This window comes from Lygodium microphyllum, chromosome 7 (assembly GCF_053477565.2).
Source record: "Lygodium microphyllum isolate KBCC chromosome 7, Lygodium_microphyllum_v1.1.10, whole genome shotgun sequence".
Taxonomy (NCBI): domain Eukaryota; kingdom Viridiplantae; phylum Streptophyta; class Polypodiopsida; order Schizaeales; family Lygodiaceae; genus Lygodium; species Lygodium microphyllum.
The window spans coordinates 30,902,989-30,924,095 of NC_141141.1; the positions used below are offsets into that span (position 1 = coordinate 30,902,989).

The following is a 21,107-nucleotide window of genomic DNA, read 5'->3' on the forward strand; positions in this document are numbered from 1 at the left end:
ATGAGATACCTGAAAGGCACAGTAGATATGTGTATTTTCTATGGCAACCAAGATATAGGAGTTGTGGGATACACAAACTCCGATTATGCAGGACATGCAGATAGTAGGAAGTCCACTTCTTGCTATGTATTCACCAATGTTGGAGGTGCTGTCTCTTGGATGTCTAGGGTTCAGAAGTGTATGGCTCTCTCTACCAATGAGGCTAAGTATGTTGCAGCCACTAAGGCTTGCAAGGAGGCCCCGTTTGGTTTATGACCTTGGGATTGATACTATATCTACATTGCATTCGGATTCTATAAGTGCTATTTAGCTAGCCAAGAATCCGATCTTCCATGCGAAGATGAAACACATTGAGGTGAGGTATCACTTCATACGTGGGGTCGTGGAGGACAAGTCTGTTGATCTTGCCAATATCTCCACTGATGAAAATCGTGCAAATCTACTCACGAAAAGCCTTACTACCTGAGCACTTTGCCTTCCTCACGAGATTGATGGGCATTGGATGAGATGACATTTTTTCTCATCCTGTTGTACATGTGTACATTGTACTGTCTTTTCTTTTTCTTTTCACTCCTCACTAGGGTAGATTCCCTTTAAGTGGAAGGTTGCTGGGGGTAAAGGCATCTCTACCTAGCCGCCCATGTATTACTACACTGACAGTACCGGTCACTGCACACTGCAGGTGACGAGTGCCCATCACTGTCACTTTATTCTTTATTCTTTTAGTGATAGTTTGAATAAAGGAAGGCCTAGTCACACATTGTGAACATTGGAGTTCCCGCATTGTGAGTCTCTCTCTCTCTCTCTTGCTCTTGCTCTCCGGCCATAGCTCTCACATGCAAGCTTCGATCATTCTCACCTTTCAATTGCCATACATCTCGTTGAAATCATTGGGAACTTACTAGGGTTAATTGAAAAGGCTTGCTCTAATTACCAGAATAAGAGAGAGAGAGAGAGAGAGAGAGAGAGATTTGACTATTAATAGCTAATTAGTTTGAGTTATCTAGTATTAGTAATAGTTAATTAGATAGACTTATGTAGTATTAGTAGTATTTGTATTAGGTAAAAGTCCTAAATCAAGGAAAAAGATGCATGAGAAAAAGTGCGAGTCTATACTTTTGTAAAAAAGTGCAAGGCACACCATGATTTATTTTAAGAGTGTCAGGCTCTCACCTGTGCAATTTGTAAATGTAGACAGGCAGTGGAAAGGAAGCTAGGAAGATAGGAGGACAAGGGGAAAAAGGGCCTAGGCCACAGCCGGCCATGTAAAAAAGGGGATAAGGGGATGACCGCCCAAAAGGGATTTAGGGTTTTGTATATAAAGTTGAAAAGTGAATGAGAAGCTCATTCTTGTGTGTGGCCAAAAGGAGCTTTCTTCTTCTTCTTCTTCTTCTTCTTCTTCTTCTTCTTCTTCTTCTTCTTCTTCTTCTTTGCGTTTGAGTAGATTAAGGCATCAAGCCTTTGGTGTTGTCCCATGAAGCATAATGTTGATGACCCATCTGACTCACCATTGACAAACACATTATGTCTTATGATTAATTCCGTTTGAATTGCCAAGGCACATGTTATCTAAATTGCCAAGGCATTAAGCCTTAAGATTGTTGACAACCGACATCCCGAGTTGATGCTTTGAGCCTTGCATTTTACATTCAAGGCAAGGCTTTGACCCTTTATTTTTTCATCCAATGCAAGCCTTTGAGCCTTTACTTTTTCATCCAACGTACTAAGGCTTTGAGCCTTTGTGGTAGGATTGTCAATATGAGGCACCTTAAAGATACTAAGGCTTTGAGCCTTTACTTTTTCATCCAAGGTGCTAATGCTTTGAGTCTTTGTGCTATGATTGTCAACATGAGACACCTTAAAGCGTTAGCATATGCTATCCGAGTAATAAGGCCACTTGAGTTTACAAGAGGCTGTACAAAGCCACTTGAAGGTCAGCCCCATGATGCAAGAAGTATATTATTTGTATTAAGTAGGAGAACAGCCTTAGGATATGTTGTCAAAGTAACAAGGTTGCTTGAATTGCAACTAGTGGTATCATTTCAAGTCAAAGTACCTAAGCTATCTCATGGATAATTGCCATACATCTAGTAGAAAGCACTGGGAACTCACTAGGGTTAATTGAGAAGGCTTGCTCTAATTACTAGAATGAGAGAGAGAGACTCTACTATTAATAGCTAATTAGTTTGAGTTATGTAGTATTAGTAATAGTTAATTAGATAGACTTATGTAGTATTAGTATTATTTGTATTAGTTAATAGTTAAATAGTAGTTTCATTATTAGTAATTACTTATTAGGAATATTAGTAGTACTTAATTAGTTAGACCTATTAGTAATTTTAATAGCTCTAGCATAATTAGTGAATTAGTTACACTTTTGTAATATCAATAGTATTTGTAATAGTTAATATATCATTAATAGTTATAGTATTAGTAGATAGACTTATGTTAGTTAATAGTTAAATAGTAGTGAAACAAAAATGAAAGAAAATAATCTTTTGAAAATTTGACAAAAATGAAAACGTAATGAACTTTCGAACGTACTAAAAAAAAGAGAAAATGTAAAACTTTAACAAACATTACGAAGAGATTTGTGGCAACTCTTTCACATGCTATATAGCATGTTTTTTCTCATTTTATTTATTTTTTAGTTTTTAAAGTATTGTTATTGCTTATGGATTTCATTTATTTTTTAATTTGAATTACTACTAATAAGAAAAAAATCATCATCCTTACACGTCAAAAACTATTTTTTTAATGAAATTACGAAGTATATCATGTTTTTTCATGAACAAGTGCACTACAGTTTTATGATAAAAACATATTGTTCTCATCAGCATCACTGGACGCTATGAAGAAACAAAGTCACAAGGCATCCTTCAAGACTTCTAGAAAAAGGAAAACTATGGCTTCTAGAAAAACATCATTAAAACTGCTTGCTACAACTTAGTATGACATAGAAAAATTCGAATCATCTTAGGCAATAGAATGTGAAAGCATCATTGGAAGACTAACAATGTATGCATCATGTGGTATAGTCACAATGCATGCAACATCATGATGTCAACTTGCAAAAGAATGATCCATCTACAAAAGAAATACAAGTTACAATGGCTTTGTCAAGCACTATTCTCATCCTTGCATGATAGATTGAATCCACTAACTAATGAATATGAGGATTCAAAATATCTCTTTCATCAAAGACGACCTAGCGACATTCATAGCACCCCCAACAACTTCTGGTTGCAAAAGTACCATCGCATCAATACGAATAAAGATGTTATAGCTCACGAAAGAGTTCCGAACAATTCTTGAAAGTACTCTAGCAACAGAACAACGAGATGTCTACAACCACCTCATTGATGTGACAAATGACCTACACATCATTAGCAGCACACCAGGCAGTGGAAAAAGCTTCCTCATATGTTACTACAGTTACAACCTTATTGCGAGGAATAAGAGCGTAATGTTGACAGCAAGTACAAGAGCAACTGCAACTAGACTATGTAGACGATCCATCATGATCTACTACCAGTTCAAGATACCAATACGTGGATAGCAATATCCGATACAATTGTAAGAGATGGACGAATGCCATATTGCAATGAGAGAAGTTGATGCAATCATCATTGATGAGATATCCATGTTAACAAGGACAACGTTCGATATAATAGCATGTCAAATAGTGAGCGACTGCCAAGGCTTAGTGCTCAATCCATTTAGCAAGAAGGTCATGATATTATTGGGAAATCTTGCACAGTTACCACCTATTTGCAACCATCAAACTGAGTTCTATGAACAATGTCACATCACGTCCTCCTCGTGCTGGGCACATGGAAAGCAACACACTCTCCAAACCTATGTTTGACATGCATGCGACTTGCCGTTCCTACAGTTCCTACAAGTGATCAGGCATCGTTGTCCAACAAAGCAAGAGATACATGAATGCTTGCGTCAATGCATGATCGACGAGAAGGACATCCTAGTTTTCATTGACAAAAATAAATAAATCATATACATACACAAGGAAGATGTTCACAAGTACAACAAGTAGATTCTACACAAATATTACACAACTAAACAAATCCAAACCATCAATGTTTAGAAAAATGCAAACGATGAACCAGCATTGCAGACCTGGCTACATGACCAGAACTTCCACGAGATAGACGAGATAGCAATTGTTGGGGAGACTGCAATGATCATTGAGAACATTGACCTCACCATAGGTGTAGCAAATGGTGCGATGTGTAATATCAACCATATCGATACAACAAATGACAAAATGATGTCAAGAATCCAGGTCACGATCCTTTCAACAAACCAACACCTCACCCTGCAACGCAGCAAGCACCAACGCAAGGCACTAAATAGCAAGTGGTACCATAAATCCATGTTCTCTTTGACCCTTGCATATGCGATCACCAATCACAAATTGCAAGGAGCCACCCTGAACCAAAAAGCACTTCTAAACATTAGAAGTGTGTATGCGCCAAGACTAGTGTAATGCTCTCCTATGTAACCGAAAAAAGAAATTTGCATATCGTTGGCCTTCTAGATCCATTTGTCTTTGCTTTGACACCTTTCTTGATACCATGACTCAAGTAAAGAAACAACACAACTCAACAAAAAAAAAAAAAAAAGATTAAACACAACACATTATATCACACAACAATCTCATATAATACTTCTTGTAGCAAGTAACAAATCAAACTTCTATACCTTCTTTCAAACATTGTTTGTTAATAGACCAATGTTTTCTCCAAATTCTCTTCTTCAAGTAATAGATTTATTAACAAACTAATGTACTTTCCTCATTTTCTCCTTTATAAATACACAACACCTAGCAAAGATAACTCTAGATGAGATAGACACAAACCAAATGATACCTAATATGTATTTAAAACTAATAGATTACTTTACCTAACCACATTCATCTATGCATGCAAATGTTCCAGCTATAAATTCAAAACCACATACCCAGCGCCCTATCGACAACCATCCTACAAATACGTAGAATCACAAGTACATAACAACAAACCAAATGAGAATGACAAACGTCGCTAGGCAAAAGTCATCAACATACGTCAACAGCTTTGCAACATACAATGATCTCCAAAAACTAATGACCACATGCACTCAAATTCTCGACAACGAACGGTGTCTCACATCATAGGACTAGCTCGCAATTGGTACACAACCTCCTAAAACTTCACATCATTAATTTCTACTATAAACAACAATGCTAACTCATATGCACTTAACATACAGGATTCCTCAAATACATGCTCAATAGACTTAAACTTGAGTATGAAAACATAGTTGACAATCCACTACGAACAAGCACGGTCCAAGCACTACTGGACATAATAAAAACAACATTGGAACATACCCAATTGAGATACTGCTACGGATTTAACATCTTGGTCTACCAGTTGGTAGAAGTCACAAAAAAAGAGGGCAATGACACACTAGAAGATTACATGAGAAATAACCAATATAATCATGGTCGTGATAATCCTGCAATAACAATCAAGAAGGTCACATACCTACTGAGTAGAGAGGTCTATACCCAGAAATACTATTCCGACCCCGATCCATTCAACAGCATAAACTACATAGCAGGCAAGTTCTCAAACATGACATCTTCTCAAACTTTATAAAAAATAAAAATAACAATATCAACTTCTCTCGTAGAAATGCAGACAAAAGCAAACCAAGAAGAAACCAAACTTCTACCAGCTCCAAACTTACAACCTCAACCAGTGCAATTCCTACCACTAGCTCAAGTACTTCCATATCATCCAACACCGTTTGCACAACCAAGACCCATGAGCCAGTTCAGAAGCGCCAACGTAGAGACACAAAAGCAAGTACTTCATTTACAACATAAAACGTAAGAAAAACTGCAAGGAGTATGTAGGATAAATGACGCAGACATCAAGAAAAGAATCCAACAACACCGAAGAAATCCCATCAAGAAAATGAATAAAGACATAGAAATATTCCAGTCGTTCGAGGATAACTTTGAGGTCAACATAGAAGCAATAGTTTATAGCATAAACAAGGCTAGGATTTTTTTGCAAGCCACCATTTATAAGAAAAATGCAACCATGACAAGGTACAATAACCCATACGGATACCCAGCAAGATGTAAAAAATATTATTTTTTGAAAAGAAGAAACCTCATTTAACATAGCAAAAATAAAAATGTAAACGTTCATACTCACGATTATTGACTCAAACTACATATGCATACATATTCTCCTTTCGACATTCTCTATATATTTAAACAATGCTCAATCTAATCTACAAACACACTTCATTTCAAAACACAACGCATGTCTAATCACTATCAATAAAATTGCTACATAACAAACATGCAAGAACTGCATATAAAACTTAATCATGCTCTTTGAGTGAGCTGCACCTGTCAACCTAGTTATTAGTTATTAGTTTAAAGAATGTGCTTTCATGAATTGTAGATGTAGACAAAATAAATTCTGGGCGATGCTAGAGACGAAGGGTGGAGACCACGCTTGGCATTGATTTCCGAAGGTAAATGTTCCAGGCAGTCAGTGCATTGCTTTCCAAGCAGGCGATGATATCCAGGTAGGCGTTGGTGTTGATTTCCGAAGGGTTGCAGGCAGCCGTTGATTTCCGAATGTGGCAGGCATAAGCAGGGATGGAAGAGCGTAGCAGGGATTCGCGTTGTCCTCCCTGTCGATGGGTGCAGCAGGGATTGGCGATGGGAGCAGCAGGGAGGCAGAATATAGGGCACAACAAACTGGCGATGGGTGTGGCAGGGATTGAAGAGTGCAACACGGAATGATCCAGCCATGCCCGCCTGCCGCGGGCTAAAATAGCCCATTCTTAGTGGCAGCTGAAGCTGTCATGCGCAGTTGGCTCTCGCTGGCCCTGCCATCTTCCATGGATAGGGAAATGCAGGGAGCAGTGGTGCAATTTTTCCCATGGAGAGCGATTAGTTTGAATCTCTGGTAGGTCCGCTAAAAGGACCCCATGTGAAGTCGCTCTGAGTTTTAAAGGTCTAAGAAGTTGGCAGCCTGATCATGGTAGGACAGAGAGAGGCAGCGTCGTCTCCTACACCCATTGGAGGATCCCAAAGCATGACAACCAATAGCTTATGAAGTGCGAGATAGTAGCTTTATCTGGAAGAGAGAGCAAGCATCGTTTAATTCTGATGCATGCAGAGAACGAGTGCTGACAGAAAGCTTGGATGATGCATTTTCGGCTTTTAGATCATGAGGTCTTATTGTGCATTGGTGTTCATGAGTTCTTATCGTGCATTGGTCGATATGTAATGTGTGCAGAGTATCGTGCTTTGCTTTTACACGGGCACAATGTGTTTGGTAAGCTGCTGTTGTGCAATATGTCTATTGGAATGTTTTGATTGCATCATATACTGACCATGGGATGTGCATGGAAGCAGTAAATTGCCTTAGTCAAATATTGCTAGGCAGAATAATTGAATTCTGTCACATTTCATGTTTTAAACTCATGGTCTGCATTGGGTGATTGAGAAAACTAAAGTGGTTCCAACTAATGTAGGTTGAGGCCTGCCTTTTGATCTCTAGCATCTTCTTGCTTCTTGCAAGCTTGTGGCACCTTAAGATGTTTAAAAAAGGCACAACCCACAATGCTCAAAAGGGGTATAGTAATAGAATCATACAAGATGTTGGTGGATGTGTACAAGACTATTGCTGACTTGCCAAGAATGCATGCACAGTGTTTGGCAAGCTACCCTATTCAAAATGTTTGGTAATTGATGATAATGATAAGGGACTTATGGTAGTAAGAAGATGAAGGCGACATGGGTATACAATGTTCTAGGGCATGAACTGAGCTTCAAGTCTATGGTTATAAGAAGGTGAAGAGCATCATTGGACTGTGAATAAAAGCTTGTGTTTGGAAATAAGAGCTACTATTGTGTCTTGACTTATTTCTGAGAGGTTATGCACGCAAATACGTGTTTTGATGTTACTCAAGCTACAATTGTGTGTAGGGAAGTAGTTGTATCTATTAAACATAAATCGGAAACATTTTGATTGACCTTAACATATTGTTTTCAAGTTTCAAGTGCAACTTTGACAATATTTCATTTGGTAGTCAGTTTTAGGTCAAGAGCAAAATGGAAGACATACAAGGTTGGGTCATAGTGATGGGAAATATGGATCATACATAAAAATCTCTCAACCTGAAATGGCAGTTGTACCATGCTTCAAATTTCTTAAAAACATAACATGGAAAGATGGTGCTAAACATTACCATCAAGTAGCATAGTTTTATACTACATCATGTTTAAATGGTGATAAGTACTTACTGTGTCCATGGTGTACACTACAACTAGTTGTGCCAGGTGTCTTCCGTCCTCGCACGCTTGTGGGCGCACACAGCATCTTATAAACTTGGGTGAGAAAAGCTGCCTTTAGTATGTCATAGGTGGGAAAATGAGCAACCTCATACTCTGCCAACCACACCTGGCCCTCCGGCAATGTCGATTCAAACACTACATCCTATGTGTGACAAGTCTACTTCACCAGGATAATTGATCTCATAGGCCTAAATGTGTCATGGATGTCTGGTTTTTTTAATGATTTTCTTGAAATTTTTGAAAAATTAAGATGCACATGATTTCAATTGCGGTACTTATGGTACATTAGCTTGACCACATCTCTCTCCTCCATTGTTTGCCTGTGTACCTCTACGTCCACCTCCACTGTCGTCGCCTCCACTTAGGCGTTGGGAACAAGCGGGACCAAAAAAAAAAAGGACGGGTTGGAGCACTCACTTGGAAGAGCTAGTAAAGGAGAATCAAAGGGCCATTAGCAACAATTGGTCAAACCCGGCTTGAGTAACATCTAAGCATGGTGGAATGGAACCAAAACCTAGGAGGAGGTGCACTCCAAGACTCGTTAGTGAAGGAATCATCAATGTTATGGCCAATGATAGTAGACCCCTAAGCTTTTAGAGTAATCGATCACCATTGATCATGACTACATTGACCCTCATAAATTGGAATTGGAGAGACTGGAGGGGACGATAAGCCTTGTGAATGCATGTGCATTCATCTACGCTTGGGAAAGGTGGATCATATGATTGTCAACTATAATCAAGAAGAACCCACACTCATCCATACCTAATACAAGGTCCAAAACCGTTTATACTTCATTCCATTCCAAGTCTTAATAGCAGAGAACGAAATACAAAATAGAAAGAAGTAGAGGCTAGCAAACTCATATATTGATCGAAAAGTTGAGTACAAGATACATGGAACTCAAACTTTCATTGGGTCTTAGAATACATCAATGGATGAACACACAACTCATATCAAACACAACAAATTGCCCAATTGGCACATATTTGAAGACACATGGATATACACCTCACAGTGGGACTCGTGACTTTCCATATCTATGCTTTGACACTTCTAGCGTTTATGGAGCCCAACAATTTCCTTTGAGATTGAGGATAGAGTGGGGATCTTACCAATCAAGTTTGTGGCATCATTTGAGCCACACTTCTTTGCACACATATGAAGACTATGTGGAGGGTTTGGACTTCACCAAAGAGGTAGTTCAATGTCAAAAGCCATCCCTCAACCACACTTCTTTGCACACATATGAAGACTGTGTGGAGGGTTTGGACTTCACCAAAGAGGTAGTTCAATGTCAAAAGCCACACTTCTTTGCACACATGTGAAGGCTGTGTGGAGGGTTTGGACTTCACCAAAGAGGTAGTTCAATGTCAAAAGCCATCCCAATGTTTCCACAATGGGAACAATGTGAAAGTGAGACTCTAAGGGATTCAAACACTACCAAATTCTTATAAAGACACACCCAAGACTCATTATTCAAAGGAGAAATCAAAAATATATGAGAGGTCTATAGCTTTGAACAAAAATTACTAGTACATTAATCCTTCAACACATATTCACCAAGAAATAGTGAAAACGAGAGAGATGCCAAAATAATAGGATACTCAAGTCCCATAACTATAGCCAATATAAACTCAACCATGATAGATACAAATTTAAAACCAAGCGCATCCTACACAAGTAGTCTCCCTTGAAAATAGATCTTTCAATAGCGTAGCACAAACTATGACACAAACTAAGGATTAAATAATATATGAAAGCACATGTTATTAGTAATATATGTGACTTGGCATGCAAGCTACAACTTCAATGGCATGTTTCTAGTTCTCATCTCTAGCATCATCGCTTATGCTAAAAGTATTCGCATCATGTCTATCATCCCTAACTTCATGTCTTTTATCAATTGGATTCTACTTCTTACGTTGATCCATCTCTTGATTCTCCCTTCCTTTGTCCTTACTATTGTTAGGATACAAATGGATGCCAAGAAAACATGTTAGATCTTTTGCACTGATTTCCTATACCATTTGCAGCTCCAACTACAACAAGAGCTTCAACCTCACAACCAGTTAGTCATACACCACAGCTACAAGCATAGTGATAGCTGAATCACGATCTCAAAGCTAACTCAAAGGCTTCTATATTTACTCCTCCCATTAAAGCCAAATATGATGCTAAAATCAAAACATGGAGGATAGCAATTCATAGCCATTGTCAACCTTGGTGTGCTTGGCTAGGAAGCCTTCAAATATTCTGTCCTGAGAACCAACCTCACAAAGATGGCTTGGTATAACTGATTTGCAAGCTTCTCTAGACTTGTACAATTACTCCATGAAGGCTTGTTTTTGGAGGTAAGAAAAGGCAATTACTTAGACAAAAACCCAAAGGTCCCAATTATTCAGTTTCAATAGCATCATCTCCTTTGGGTTGTGACCTTGCAATCCAAAGTTGTCTACCTAAAAAAATATGGTTTACATAAAATAGTAGTCCAACTTTTATACCATGCCCTGTGGCAGTTTGAAAGACAAACCTCTAATTCCACTATAAGTATATTTGCATTTCATTGTGAGAAGTACATGGAGTCCATTCATTTTAAACATTGCATGACATAAGCGAAGACACTGTTTTTTGGGTGCATGTCTTGATGGACTACACACTACCAAAGTTAAACTCTAAGAAAGTTGACATGAAAGTTTATCAAAACACCTCTTTTCCATACAAATTGTACTGAAAGCGCAATTTTCCCGACCATAATGTCCTACTGTTAACAACGTAGGTTGTAATCCAAGAGGTTGAGTTTAAAACTTGCTGGGTGCATCACTTAGCTAGGCATGACCTATGTCCTCTCTTCACTTCAGTGGCATCACCAAGGAGGATCCCAATGTAATCAGGCACTTATTGTTAGCAGAAATACAATTCCAACTTGCCCTCAATGTATGTCACCAGTTGTTCACATCAAAAGTTGGACCCTATGAAATCCCAAATCTCTCTTCTTATTACCCTGCTATGTTCAAGCTTTATGTTGCTCCTATGTTTTTGTAGTTTTGAACACATCCTAAAGAGAAAAGTCATGAATGAGGCAATTCACTGCAAATTTCACTATTTTTAAGACTTCTTTTTATTCAGAGGCAGTGTAAAAATAAATAATAAAAGAATTTACAACACGGAGGGAATACAAAGCTTGTGCCTGGAAACCTCACGAGTAAAGCAAGGTCCAAAGCTTGTGCTCTGGACCTTTGTAATAACCAAAAAATGTTTTTAGCTATTTTCACATTATGATACATTGAATTGCACTGAACCATTGCTATGAAGGCTATCTACATTCTTGACATTCTAAGAGGAGCTGCCTCACTAAGAATTTCTTCTCCCATTACTGGCTGAAAAAGAGCCAGATCTGTGTAGTGCTCCATGAAGAATTTCCTGCACCCTTCAGCTGCCATTAAACCAGTTGAAAAGGCTCCATGAACCATCCCTGGGAAGGTTGCACTCGTAGCTTCACCAGCAAAGAAAAGATTATCTACTGGAGTTTGCATACGCTCATACAAATCATGCGACTTCCCAACTGCAGCATAACTGTAGCAGCCTAATGAGTTCACATCCTTTCCCCAACGAGAGACGAGGCACTGCAACTGCAGACATCCAGACAGAATTGAGTACAAAAAGCCCGTTCTAAGCTAAAGAACGCTGAGAAAAAATCAGTGATCACAATTCGAACGGTAGACTTACAGGCTGGGATATGTTTGGCAGCATTTTTCTCAGCTGTGACATTGCATATGCAACAGCTGCATCATCAGACAACTTCTCAATGTCGTTAGCAAGCCGTCCAGAGGGCATGTATACAAGTACTGGATGGCCTGTAGCTTTGTGTAGATTGAGGAAATAACTGCAGCCATATGAGGTGGGGGCTACAATCCCTAAAAACTCTACATTAGGCCAGCAGGCATTTTCAAAGTGCAAAGCAATTTTGTTTTCATTACCAACTCCCATGTCCTCTATCGCTGCAACCTTCCACTCTGGCAACTTTGGCTCAAACCTAATCAAATTTGACTTGAGGACACCCAACGGCACAGTAACAATTGCAGCATCAGCCTTGAAAAATCTCCCATCTTCTGTTCCTACCTGAACTCCATGAGCATGGTGTGAAACCTTTGTTACTCTGTTGCAAACACATAACACCTGGTGTCAGGATGTATGATACCTGGCAATGCCACTCTATAAAAGAGACACATAGAAGAAATGGAAAACCTGTGATTCAATCGAATATCAATTCCATGTGAAAGAGCATGTATCACAGGTAAATACCCTTCAATCATCAATCCATGCCCACCTTCAAGGAGATCTTCCTGCCAGAAGAAAAAAGATATGCTGAAACTCCTGGATTGTGGTAGTTTCCTGAGAAAAACTGCTACTAAAAAAAATTCTACCTCATCCCAGCATCGCACAGATATGTTGTCTGCATCTGCAGCAAACCAGCCCTCCATCCTGCAGAGATACCACTGCAAGACCTTTTGAGCAAGCCCACTCAGCCTGCTCATGAGCAAACCTTTAGATTTATATATCTATTAATAATAAAGTGACACTCGACTGTTATATGTTTCAACTGTTCACCTCAAATCTGGACGTTTTTCTATGACAAGCGAAAATGCTTTCCGTACAGATATGTCCTCCTTAAGTTCTGCCCTTAGTTTTCTTGTCTGCATATGATATAATAGGTAAGTGATATGCAAAAGGAAAGAGGAGATGTCTTCTTGTATTGACATGTTACTACCTAATCCTCAACCAACAAGCTGCTTCACATGCTGGAAACAGACATACCTCGTCTAGAAGAGCCTCAAATACTTTGTCCACATCAGCTACCAGCCCCGATGGCACTTGATGGCCATTCATATCAAATAATGCATAGCTGAAAAGGAATCCAAAGGCCTCAATCCAACAATTTCCAAGTATCCAAGTGTAATTGACATTTGTAAGTGCAAATTAACCTGAACGGTTAACATTTTTCTTCATACATACAAACGCAAAGAATGTAAACAGGAAATGAGAGTATTAATATGTGATGTTCATTTCAGATAAGCTCATGGAAACCTATAATGTGCTTGCCTTTCCAAATCATGGTCAAAAAGGACTGAATTGTCACCACTAGTTTTGTATAAACGAAGTTGCAAATTTCCTATGGTGGCTGCCAATGGGTTCTTAGCACCTGCTCCATGTAACCTGCTTGAGGAATAGATATAGATACCAATGAGTAGACGATCCTTTTGCAGTAGTACAGCTGGAATACATGAAAGACAATGAGATTACCATGAGGCTCCCATATCAACAGGACACCCAAATGTGTAATCAGTATGTATGCGACCACCAATTCGGTTCCTTGATTCAAGCACCACCACCTTTATACAAATTTCACCATTTCAACTTCTTTAAGAGTTCAAAACAATTCACCAATGATGTACTCTTTAATGAATCTCTTGCACCAGTCACTAATATTTATCCTAATTTCTAATTTCAATAAGGGATGTTTCACTAAAACATTGAAGTTATATACCTCAAACGAAGCATTTTTAAGTGCATGGGCAGCTGCTAAACCTGCTATCCCACTGCCAATTATAATCACAGATGGTGTGAAACGTTCCTCCTGCCTGATACTTCCTAAGGCTGCCATAAACACCATCTGATTAGAAGTAAATTCATCATCTCTATTGACAGTTTCCTTGTTGATTTTCTTTGGATTGATGCTATGCAATGTTTTTGCTGAACATCATTTTTTCCTCACCAGACTCTAAAAGAAGTGGTGCCTTCTTTGTTGACTTTGCCATCACTGGAGAGGCAGACAGTATTCACAAAGATTTCTCGGGCAGATTTTCAAATTGAAACTGAGAAAAGCAATGAACGAAAGTTTCTGCCACGTCAGATGGCTCGTGCAGGGGTGGACAGTTAAGGAAAGTGCAGGGAGGAATTGTGTATTTGGCATACGGATAGTTTCACAATCCTAACGAGAGTTAATGTCCTCAAAGCCCTAAAAGAAGTGCTAAAATGCCACAAAAGCCAGGAATTTTGACCTTAGACAGGGGAGAATCCAGTCTTCCAAATCTGCTTATGTGTCACAAAAACATGAGGATGCTGGAAAAGATGGAATGCACAATGCATTATATAGTCTACAAATCAAGACCACAAACACTGATTGATTAATAGGTTGTCAAGGTAAGATCATAAGGCATGCAAGTGAATGAAATGCTTCAACGGGGGAATGCAAGGCCCTAGATCAATTTAATCTGCTGATATATGCAGCCCTCGGGATGCATGGAAAATTTGGCGGTGCGGGTGCTCAAAGCACAAGCTTAGGCTGATGCCAATGGGGATAGGTCCAACAGAGTAAGGCCAATGGGGTAATGCAATGCGGGAACAATTCTATGATGGTGAAATCATAACAAGCATCTCTCAGGAAAAGTTCTAATTCCAATGGAGGGTTTAATAGGAGAGAATGCAGCACAACATGGTCTAACAGAGCAAAGCTTGGCAGGTAGTGATGGGTGATGGGTTACAGGCAGGAAGCGATTGGGTTCAAACTTTTGAAAGATTTAAAAATGGGGAATTGAAATGTAGGAAAATGCAGAGAGTACCTGAGGCGATGGCCGGTCGAATTCTTTTTTAATGGTGGGGGTAAAGGGTCTCTGGGTTGATGTGCGCCTTAAGAAGAAGTCCATAGACGCTCCGCAGCTATTTTGCGCAGACACCGAGGCAGGCGATCGGGTCGAAGAAGAAGAAGAAGAAGAAGAAGAGGGCAACGAGAGAGAGAGAGAGAGAGAGAGAGAGAGAGAGAGAGAGAGAGAGTGTGTGTGTGTGTGTGTGTGTGTGTGTGTACGCGCGCACGCGCGGATGGGCATGGCCGGCCTTCTGCTCCTGCCTCTCTGCTCTCCTCTCTGGATCCCAACACTGGACTTTTGTCTCCATGTCTTTGGACGACGACAAGTAGCCCGTTTTGACCCCTGCCGGTAATGCTTGTCGCTTGTTCCTTTCCCTAAAACAAGATCCCCTCTATCGTTAATTAATTAAGTTCAGCAAGTGAGCAGTGAGCAACAAAAAACGTGTTAATTCCCAAAAACAACATCACCTGTTGTTAATTAGGCTCAGCACAAACAACATAGCAAACAAGGTGATATATTGTTAACTAAACTCCAGCACATTCTCAAAAACAATATGACGTAATCAGAAGGGCTTGTCTACATGACGTGTTGTGAGAAAAGTTGAGAGAGAGAGAGGAATAGAGAGCTAGCTAGAAAAAGAAGAAGAAGAAGGGGAGTTTTAGCATGGTGCAATTGATTCCCAAACTTGCTTGAGGTGTATCCTACATTCTACATTGTGGCCCCACATGGATTAAAGAAGAAGAAGAAGAAGGGGAGTCTTTGTATGGTGCAATTGATTCCAAAAATCCCTTAAGGAATATCCTACATCCTAAGTTTTGGACCCACATGGATTTAAACTTTTAAAAACTAATTATAATACTTACATTAAGACATGCTATCAATACTATATTTTAAGAGCATATGCCCTTACTAGCAATGCTAACAAAGTGATAGAATGAATCTAGTTAAGTGCACATTTATCGAAGGTGGACTACTATATGTGGCTTTTAACCATGGGTTCTCTCTCTCTCTCTCTCTCTCTCTCTCTCTCTCTCTCTCTCTCTCTCTCTCTCTCTCTCTCTCTCTCTCTCTCTCTCTCTCTCTCTCTCTCTCTCTCTCTCATATGACGAGTCCTCTTGCTTTCTCTCTTTCAAGGAACTCTCTCTCTCATGAAGAGTCCTCTTGCTTTCTCTCTTTCAAGGAACTCTAAGACAAAGACAAGCCAACTTGTGAGATATTTAAGAACCAAATGTTGCAAAAGGAGGTGGAGGACATAAGGACATCAAGGAAGCAAAACATCACACATGGTTTGTTGAAATGCAAGCTACTCCAACACAAAATCCATTCTCTCTCTCTCTCTCTCTCTCTCTCTCTCTCTCTCTCTCTCTCTCTCTCTCTCTCTCTCTCTCTCTCTCTCTCTCTCTCACACACACACACACACACAACAGTGAGCAAACAACTACAATAAATGCTTGAAGTGTTGTACCTGCATGAACTGTGCACCCATCTATGACATAAGGTAGAAACTAACCATTAACAAGTTCAAGTGCTAATCAACTAGGCCTCAAGGCTAGTGTTGCATAGCTTCATAGGCTTAGGACAATCTCAACTTAGGCTCAAGTGTTGCTTTGGATAGAGTTAGAAATATATAAAAGTTGATGACAATATATCATGCACTACTTGCACAATTTGAAAATGCCATGCTATGTAATCACGAATTAGCTATGGTTAATCAAGCATCTTTCCATGGGGCTCTTGATTGTCGTGCAATATTTGGTTCTTCAAATGATTGGTTTTAGAGGGTTTTGCTCCAATGAATAGACTAATTAGATCTCTATGTTACCTAAAATCATGCTAAAATGACAAAGGTCTAATTGGAACCATCTTTCCTACCAAGCCCAACACCAAGTTGCCGTGAAAGCAAGCATATTGTGAGCTTGCATTATTTTAGAATGTTTTGCTAGAGAGAATTGCATTAGTTAGTATTGGTATGATCTAGAATACTATTGTAGCCTAGAATTTAGGTATTTATCTTTAGCTTTTAAAATGTTAAGCATCCTCAAGTGTAAATAACCTCTAAGTATGTGCAATCCTTATTTGTAGCAAAAATTGTCAATGCATCTCTATTTGTAGCCTATAAGTATGTGCATGCAATCCTTATTTGTAGCAAAAGTTGTCCATGCATCTCTATTCCTTGAAAATGTTACCTTTTGTTTTCAATATTATCATGATCACACAGGGGGAGTGATTTGTCTCTATTTTTTATTCCCTTCCTCATAATACAAAGATGTGCACATATCAACACAAATACATGTAGAGATATAATAGTCATACATGGGAGAAATCCCACAATCATTCTTGACATCCATCACAATGGTTTTCTCAATTTTGTGAGTATTTTACATTATTGTTTTAAGTCAATTCTATATTCTGATTTGTGGTTTTTTTTGTAAACTTCCAAATTATGCACTTGATTCATTATCTTGAACACTCACGATTCTTTTGCCTTGGGATTTGCAAAAATTTACAAGGCAAGTTTGGAGCAATTTCCTTAACAATGGTATCAAAGTCGTGGCTATGGTCCAAATCGTGGTTTTCTAGATGAGCTATATTTGAACTAACTTTCCTCCTTGATATGGATTATGGCTTGTAGTCATTTAACATAAATTCCAAACTATGTGAATAAGGCTACATGTAGCATGCCATGGGAGGAGTTGACCACTTAAGCCTTATAAGGGCATAGCTTAAAAAATTTTACTCCTTTTCATGCTTTGGGTATGCTAATTGACCACTAAGGGGTAAGAGCTTGTTTATTATGGCCCTCTACTTAAAGCCTTTAATATATTTCCCTACATGTAATCATCCATGATCTTAGAGATAGGCCCCATCTTGTTAATAAGGCTTAAAGCATTAACTAGCTTTTGCATTGTTAGAAAAAAGTACACCTTTAGGTTGCAACAGTGCCATGACACTTGCATCATCTTTGTTCAAAGAGGAGAGAGAGACAAGGAAAAACACCATATCCATGAGCCTTCAGGCTCTCAAAGTCATTTCTTCATATTCCACACTCTAAACTGAAAAAGCACACAATACAATGTAAAGTAACCTAGTCTTAGTGTTGACTAGACTGACTAACTCTAGTCAAGTCACCTACTAACACAAACCCGACTTATTCACTGTAGTCACATGGAGACAGCACACACCTAGCTGTCACTGATGTCGGTTACACACCAAGACAAACTGACGGGTGGAGCTTGATTTCTAACACTCCCCCTCAAGCTCAAACCAAAAACTCAAACCATCTGCATCACTCCAAGTAGCTATCTAAAGTGAATGAACTTATCTTTACCAAGTGATTTGGTAAAGATGTCTGCTACCTGGTCTTTAGTCATCACATGCTCCAAGTCAATCTGATCTGCTAAAACCATTTCCCTAATGAAATGGTAGTGAACCTCAATGTGTTTCGATCTTGCATGATAAATAGGATTGCTTGCTAACATGACACTGCTCAAATTGTCATAGTACAACTTGACTTTGCTGTCCAAGTGTACTCCCAAGTCATTCAGCAACTTCTGTAACCACTTAGCTTCACAGGCCGCTAAGGCGGCACCACGATACTCTGCTTCCATACTGGACAATGCAACTGTAGGCTGTTTCTTACTCTGCCAACAACTGATCCTGCTACTACCCAATCCAAATGCATAGCCGCTGGTTGACCTCCTGTCATACGTGCAACCAGCCCAATCAACATCAGTGTACCCCATCAAGTCAAGGGGTTTCCCATATGCATAAAACAGCCCATGATCTGTGGTACTCTTTACATATCTCAAAATTCTCCTGACTGCATCCAAGTGTGGTTTGCGAGGCTTCTGCATGAACTGACTGATCAGCCCCACAGCATAACTCAAGTCAGGTCTAGTGATCGTGAGATAGATCAAGCTGCCTACCATGTGTCTGTACATAGTAACATTCTCAATCTCTGTCCCAACATCAATCTGCAGCTTGACATTCTGCTCTAAAGGCATATCCATAGGCTTGTAATCAGCCATACCATATTTCTGCAACATGTCATGAGCATACTGCTTCTGTAGCAGCCATATGCCTTGAGGTGTAGAGACAACCTCAATCCCCAAAAAATATTTCAGCTCTCCAAGGTCCTTGACCTTAAACTCAGCCTGTAAACATGTCTTTATTTCAGCAATCCCATTTTCATCATCTCCTGTAATGATGAAGTCATCAACATAGACAACTAGAAAAACATAGCCACTATCTGTCTTCTTCACAAACAGACTATGATCAGCATCTCCCAATCGGAAACCATGTTGCTGCAAATAACTGTTGATGCGAGCATTCCATGCTCTGGGTGCCTGTTTCAGCCCATATAATGCCTTTTTCAGCCAGCATACATGTGCTGGAAATTCTGGATGCACATAGCCTTCAGGCTATTCCATGTAAACTTCTTCTTGTAACTCTCCATTCAGAAAGGCATTCTTTACGTCCATCTGCCATAGTTTCCAGCCTCGAGCTGCTACCAAAGCAATCACAGTTCTAACTGTAGCCATCTTTGCTACAGGGCTGAAAGTCTCCTCATAATCAAGACCATACTGCTACGCATACCCTTTTGCAACCAGCCTGGCCTTGTATCTTTCCAATGATCCATCTGATTTACATTTCACCTTTTACACCCACTTGCATCCAATAGGTATTTTGCCCTCAGGCAACTATACCAAATCCCATGTACCATTTTCAGCCAAAGCTGAATATTCCTCATCCATAACAGCACGCCAATTCTCATATGCAACTGCCTCATTAAACTTACTTGGTTCTCTAAAACCTGTTACTTTTGTCATATAAGCATAATGACGGGCTGAATATCCAGTATAAGTATACTTGTCAACAGGTCGTCTGACTCTCTCTGATCTCCTGAGCTGTGGCTCACTGTGAGCTTGCCTCTCATGAGGCAGCACATAACGGCTCTGCCTAGCACCTGGCGTCATAATAGATGGAATCCCCAATTCACTGTCTAAGCTGTCACTGCTAGATGAATCATAACCTTCAGTGAGTGGACCTGTTACATCTTCAAAAACCTTTTCTTTTCCCTTATCTGTTCTCCCCCTCACTGACATATCCGTGTCAGTGGATGCAGTAGTGCGACTTCGCAATCGTCCTATCCAAGGACTCACTGTAGATGATACATCACCTATCTGACCACTCATGGAAGTACTCTTTGCAGGAGTATTTTCAGCATGACTCATACTGGGTGAGCCATCAGTAGGCACTGCAACAGGATTCCCATACCAGGATGCTAACTCATCAAATACCACATCTCTGCTTATGAGTGTCTCATGCGAAGAAGGTACATAACACTTATAAGCTTTCCATTCCTGTGCATATCCTATAAACACACTTTTCACTACCTTAGGATCCAATTTCTTCCTCTTCTCATCCGGTATATGCACATATGCAATGCTGCCAAATACCTTCAAGTGCGAAATATCAGGTTTATTAACCATACAACCACTCATATGGAGTGACATCATGAATCCCTGCTGTAGGGGTTCGATTCAGCACATAGACAGCAGTCATCACTGCTTCAGCCCAATAACCATTTGGCAAACATTTTTCATTCAGCATAGCTCTAGCTGGCTCCATCAAAACCCTGTTTTTCCTCTCTACAACACCGTTTTGCTGCGGTATATAACTACATGTGAGCTGTCTTCTAATCCCATATTTAGCAAGATACTTGTCAAAGTAATTTGAGACATATTCACCTCCTCCATCTGATCTCAAGCATGATATGTAACAGCCCAATTCATTTTCAGCATGCTTTTTGAAGTCTTTGAATGCATCAAACACATCATCCTTATGCTTCAAAATATAAAGCCAAGTGTACCTGCTGAAATCATCAATGAATGAGACATAATACCGTGCACCGCCAAAAGAAGCATTATGTGAAGGACTCCAGACATCAGAGTGCACCAACTGTAAAGGCCTAGTGCTGTTTTTTACATGTCTCATGAAAGGAAACCGTGCTTGCTTCCCAAACTAACATGCAAAGGCATACATGACCAAAATCATTATACTTGAAT

At 39.5% G+C, this 21,107-nt stretch overlaps 1 protein-coding gene across 4 annotated transcripts; it reads right to left on the reverse strand.

Annotated features, from left to right (window-relative positions):
• Positions 1–11,486: 11,486 nt before the first annotated feature.
• On the reverse strand, positions 11,487–15,386 carry LOC148033319 (polyamine oxidase 2-like). 4 transcript variants are annotated; one of them, XM_087681225.1, is made up of 10 exons: positions 15,016–15,384; positions 13,982–14,050; positions 13,697–13,785; positions 13,496–13,609; positions 13,211–13,298; positions 13,004–13,089; positions 12,820–12,922; positions 12,641–12,738; positions 12,122–12,551; positions 11,487–12,024 (listed from the first exon to the last, which is right to left on the reverse strand). In XM_087681225.1, exons 3-10 carry the CDS (start codon positions 13,708–13,710, stop codon positions 11,713–11,715), a joined length of 1,245 nt encoding a protein of 414 aa, XP_087537351.1. In that variant the 5' UTR covers positions 13,711–13,785; positions 13,982–14,050; positions 15,016–15,384; the 3' UTR covers positions 11,487–11,712. The 4 variants fall into 4 exon arrangements, with proteins under 4 accessions (XP_087537351.1, XP_087537350.1, XP_087537349.1 ...); XM_087681224.1 differs by having other exon boundaries at positions 13,941–14,050; positions 15,016–15,383; XM_087681223.1 differs by lacking the exon at positions 15,016–15,384 and adding an exon at positions 14,169–14,996 and having other exon boundaries at positions 13,941–14,050.
• Between the last annotated feature and the right edge of the window lie 5,721 nt (positions 15,387–21,107).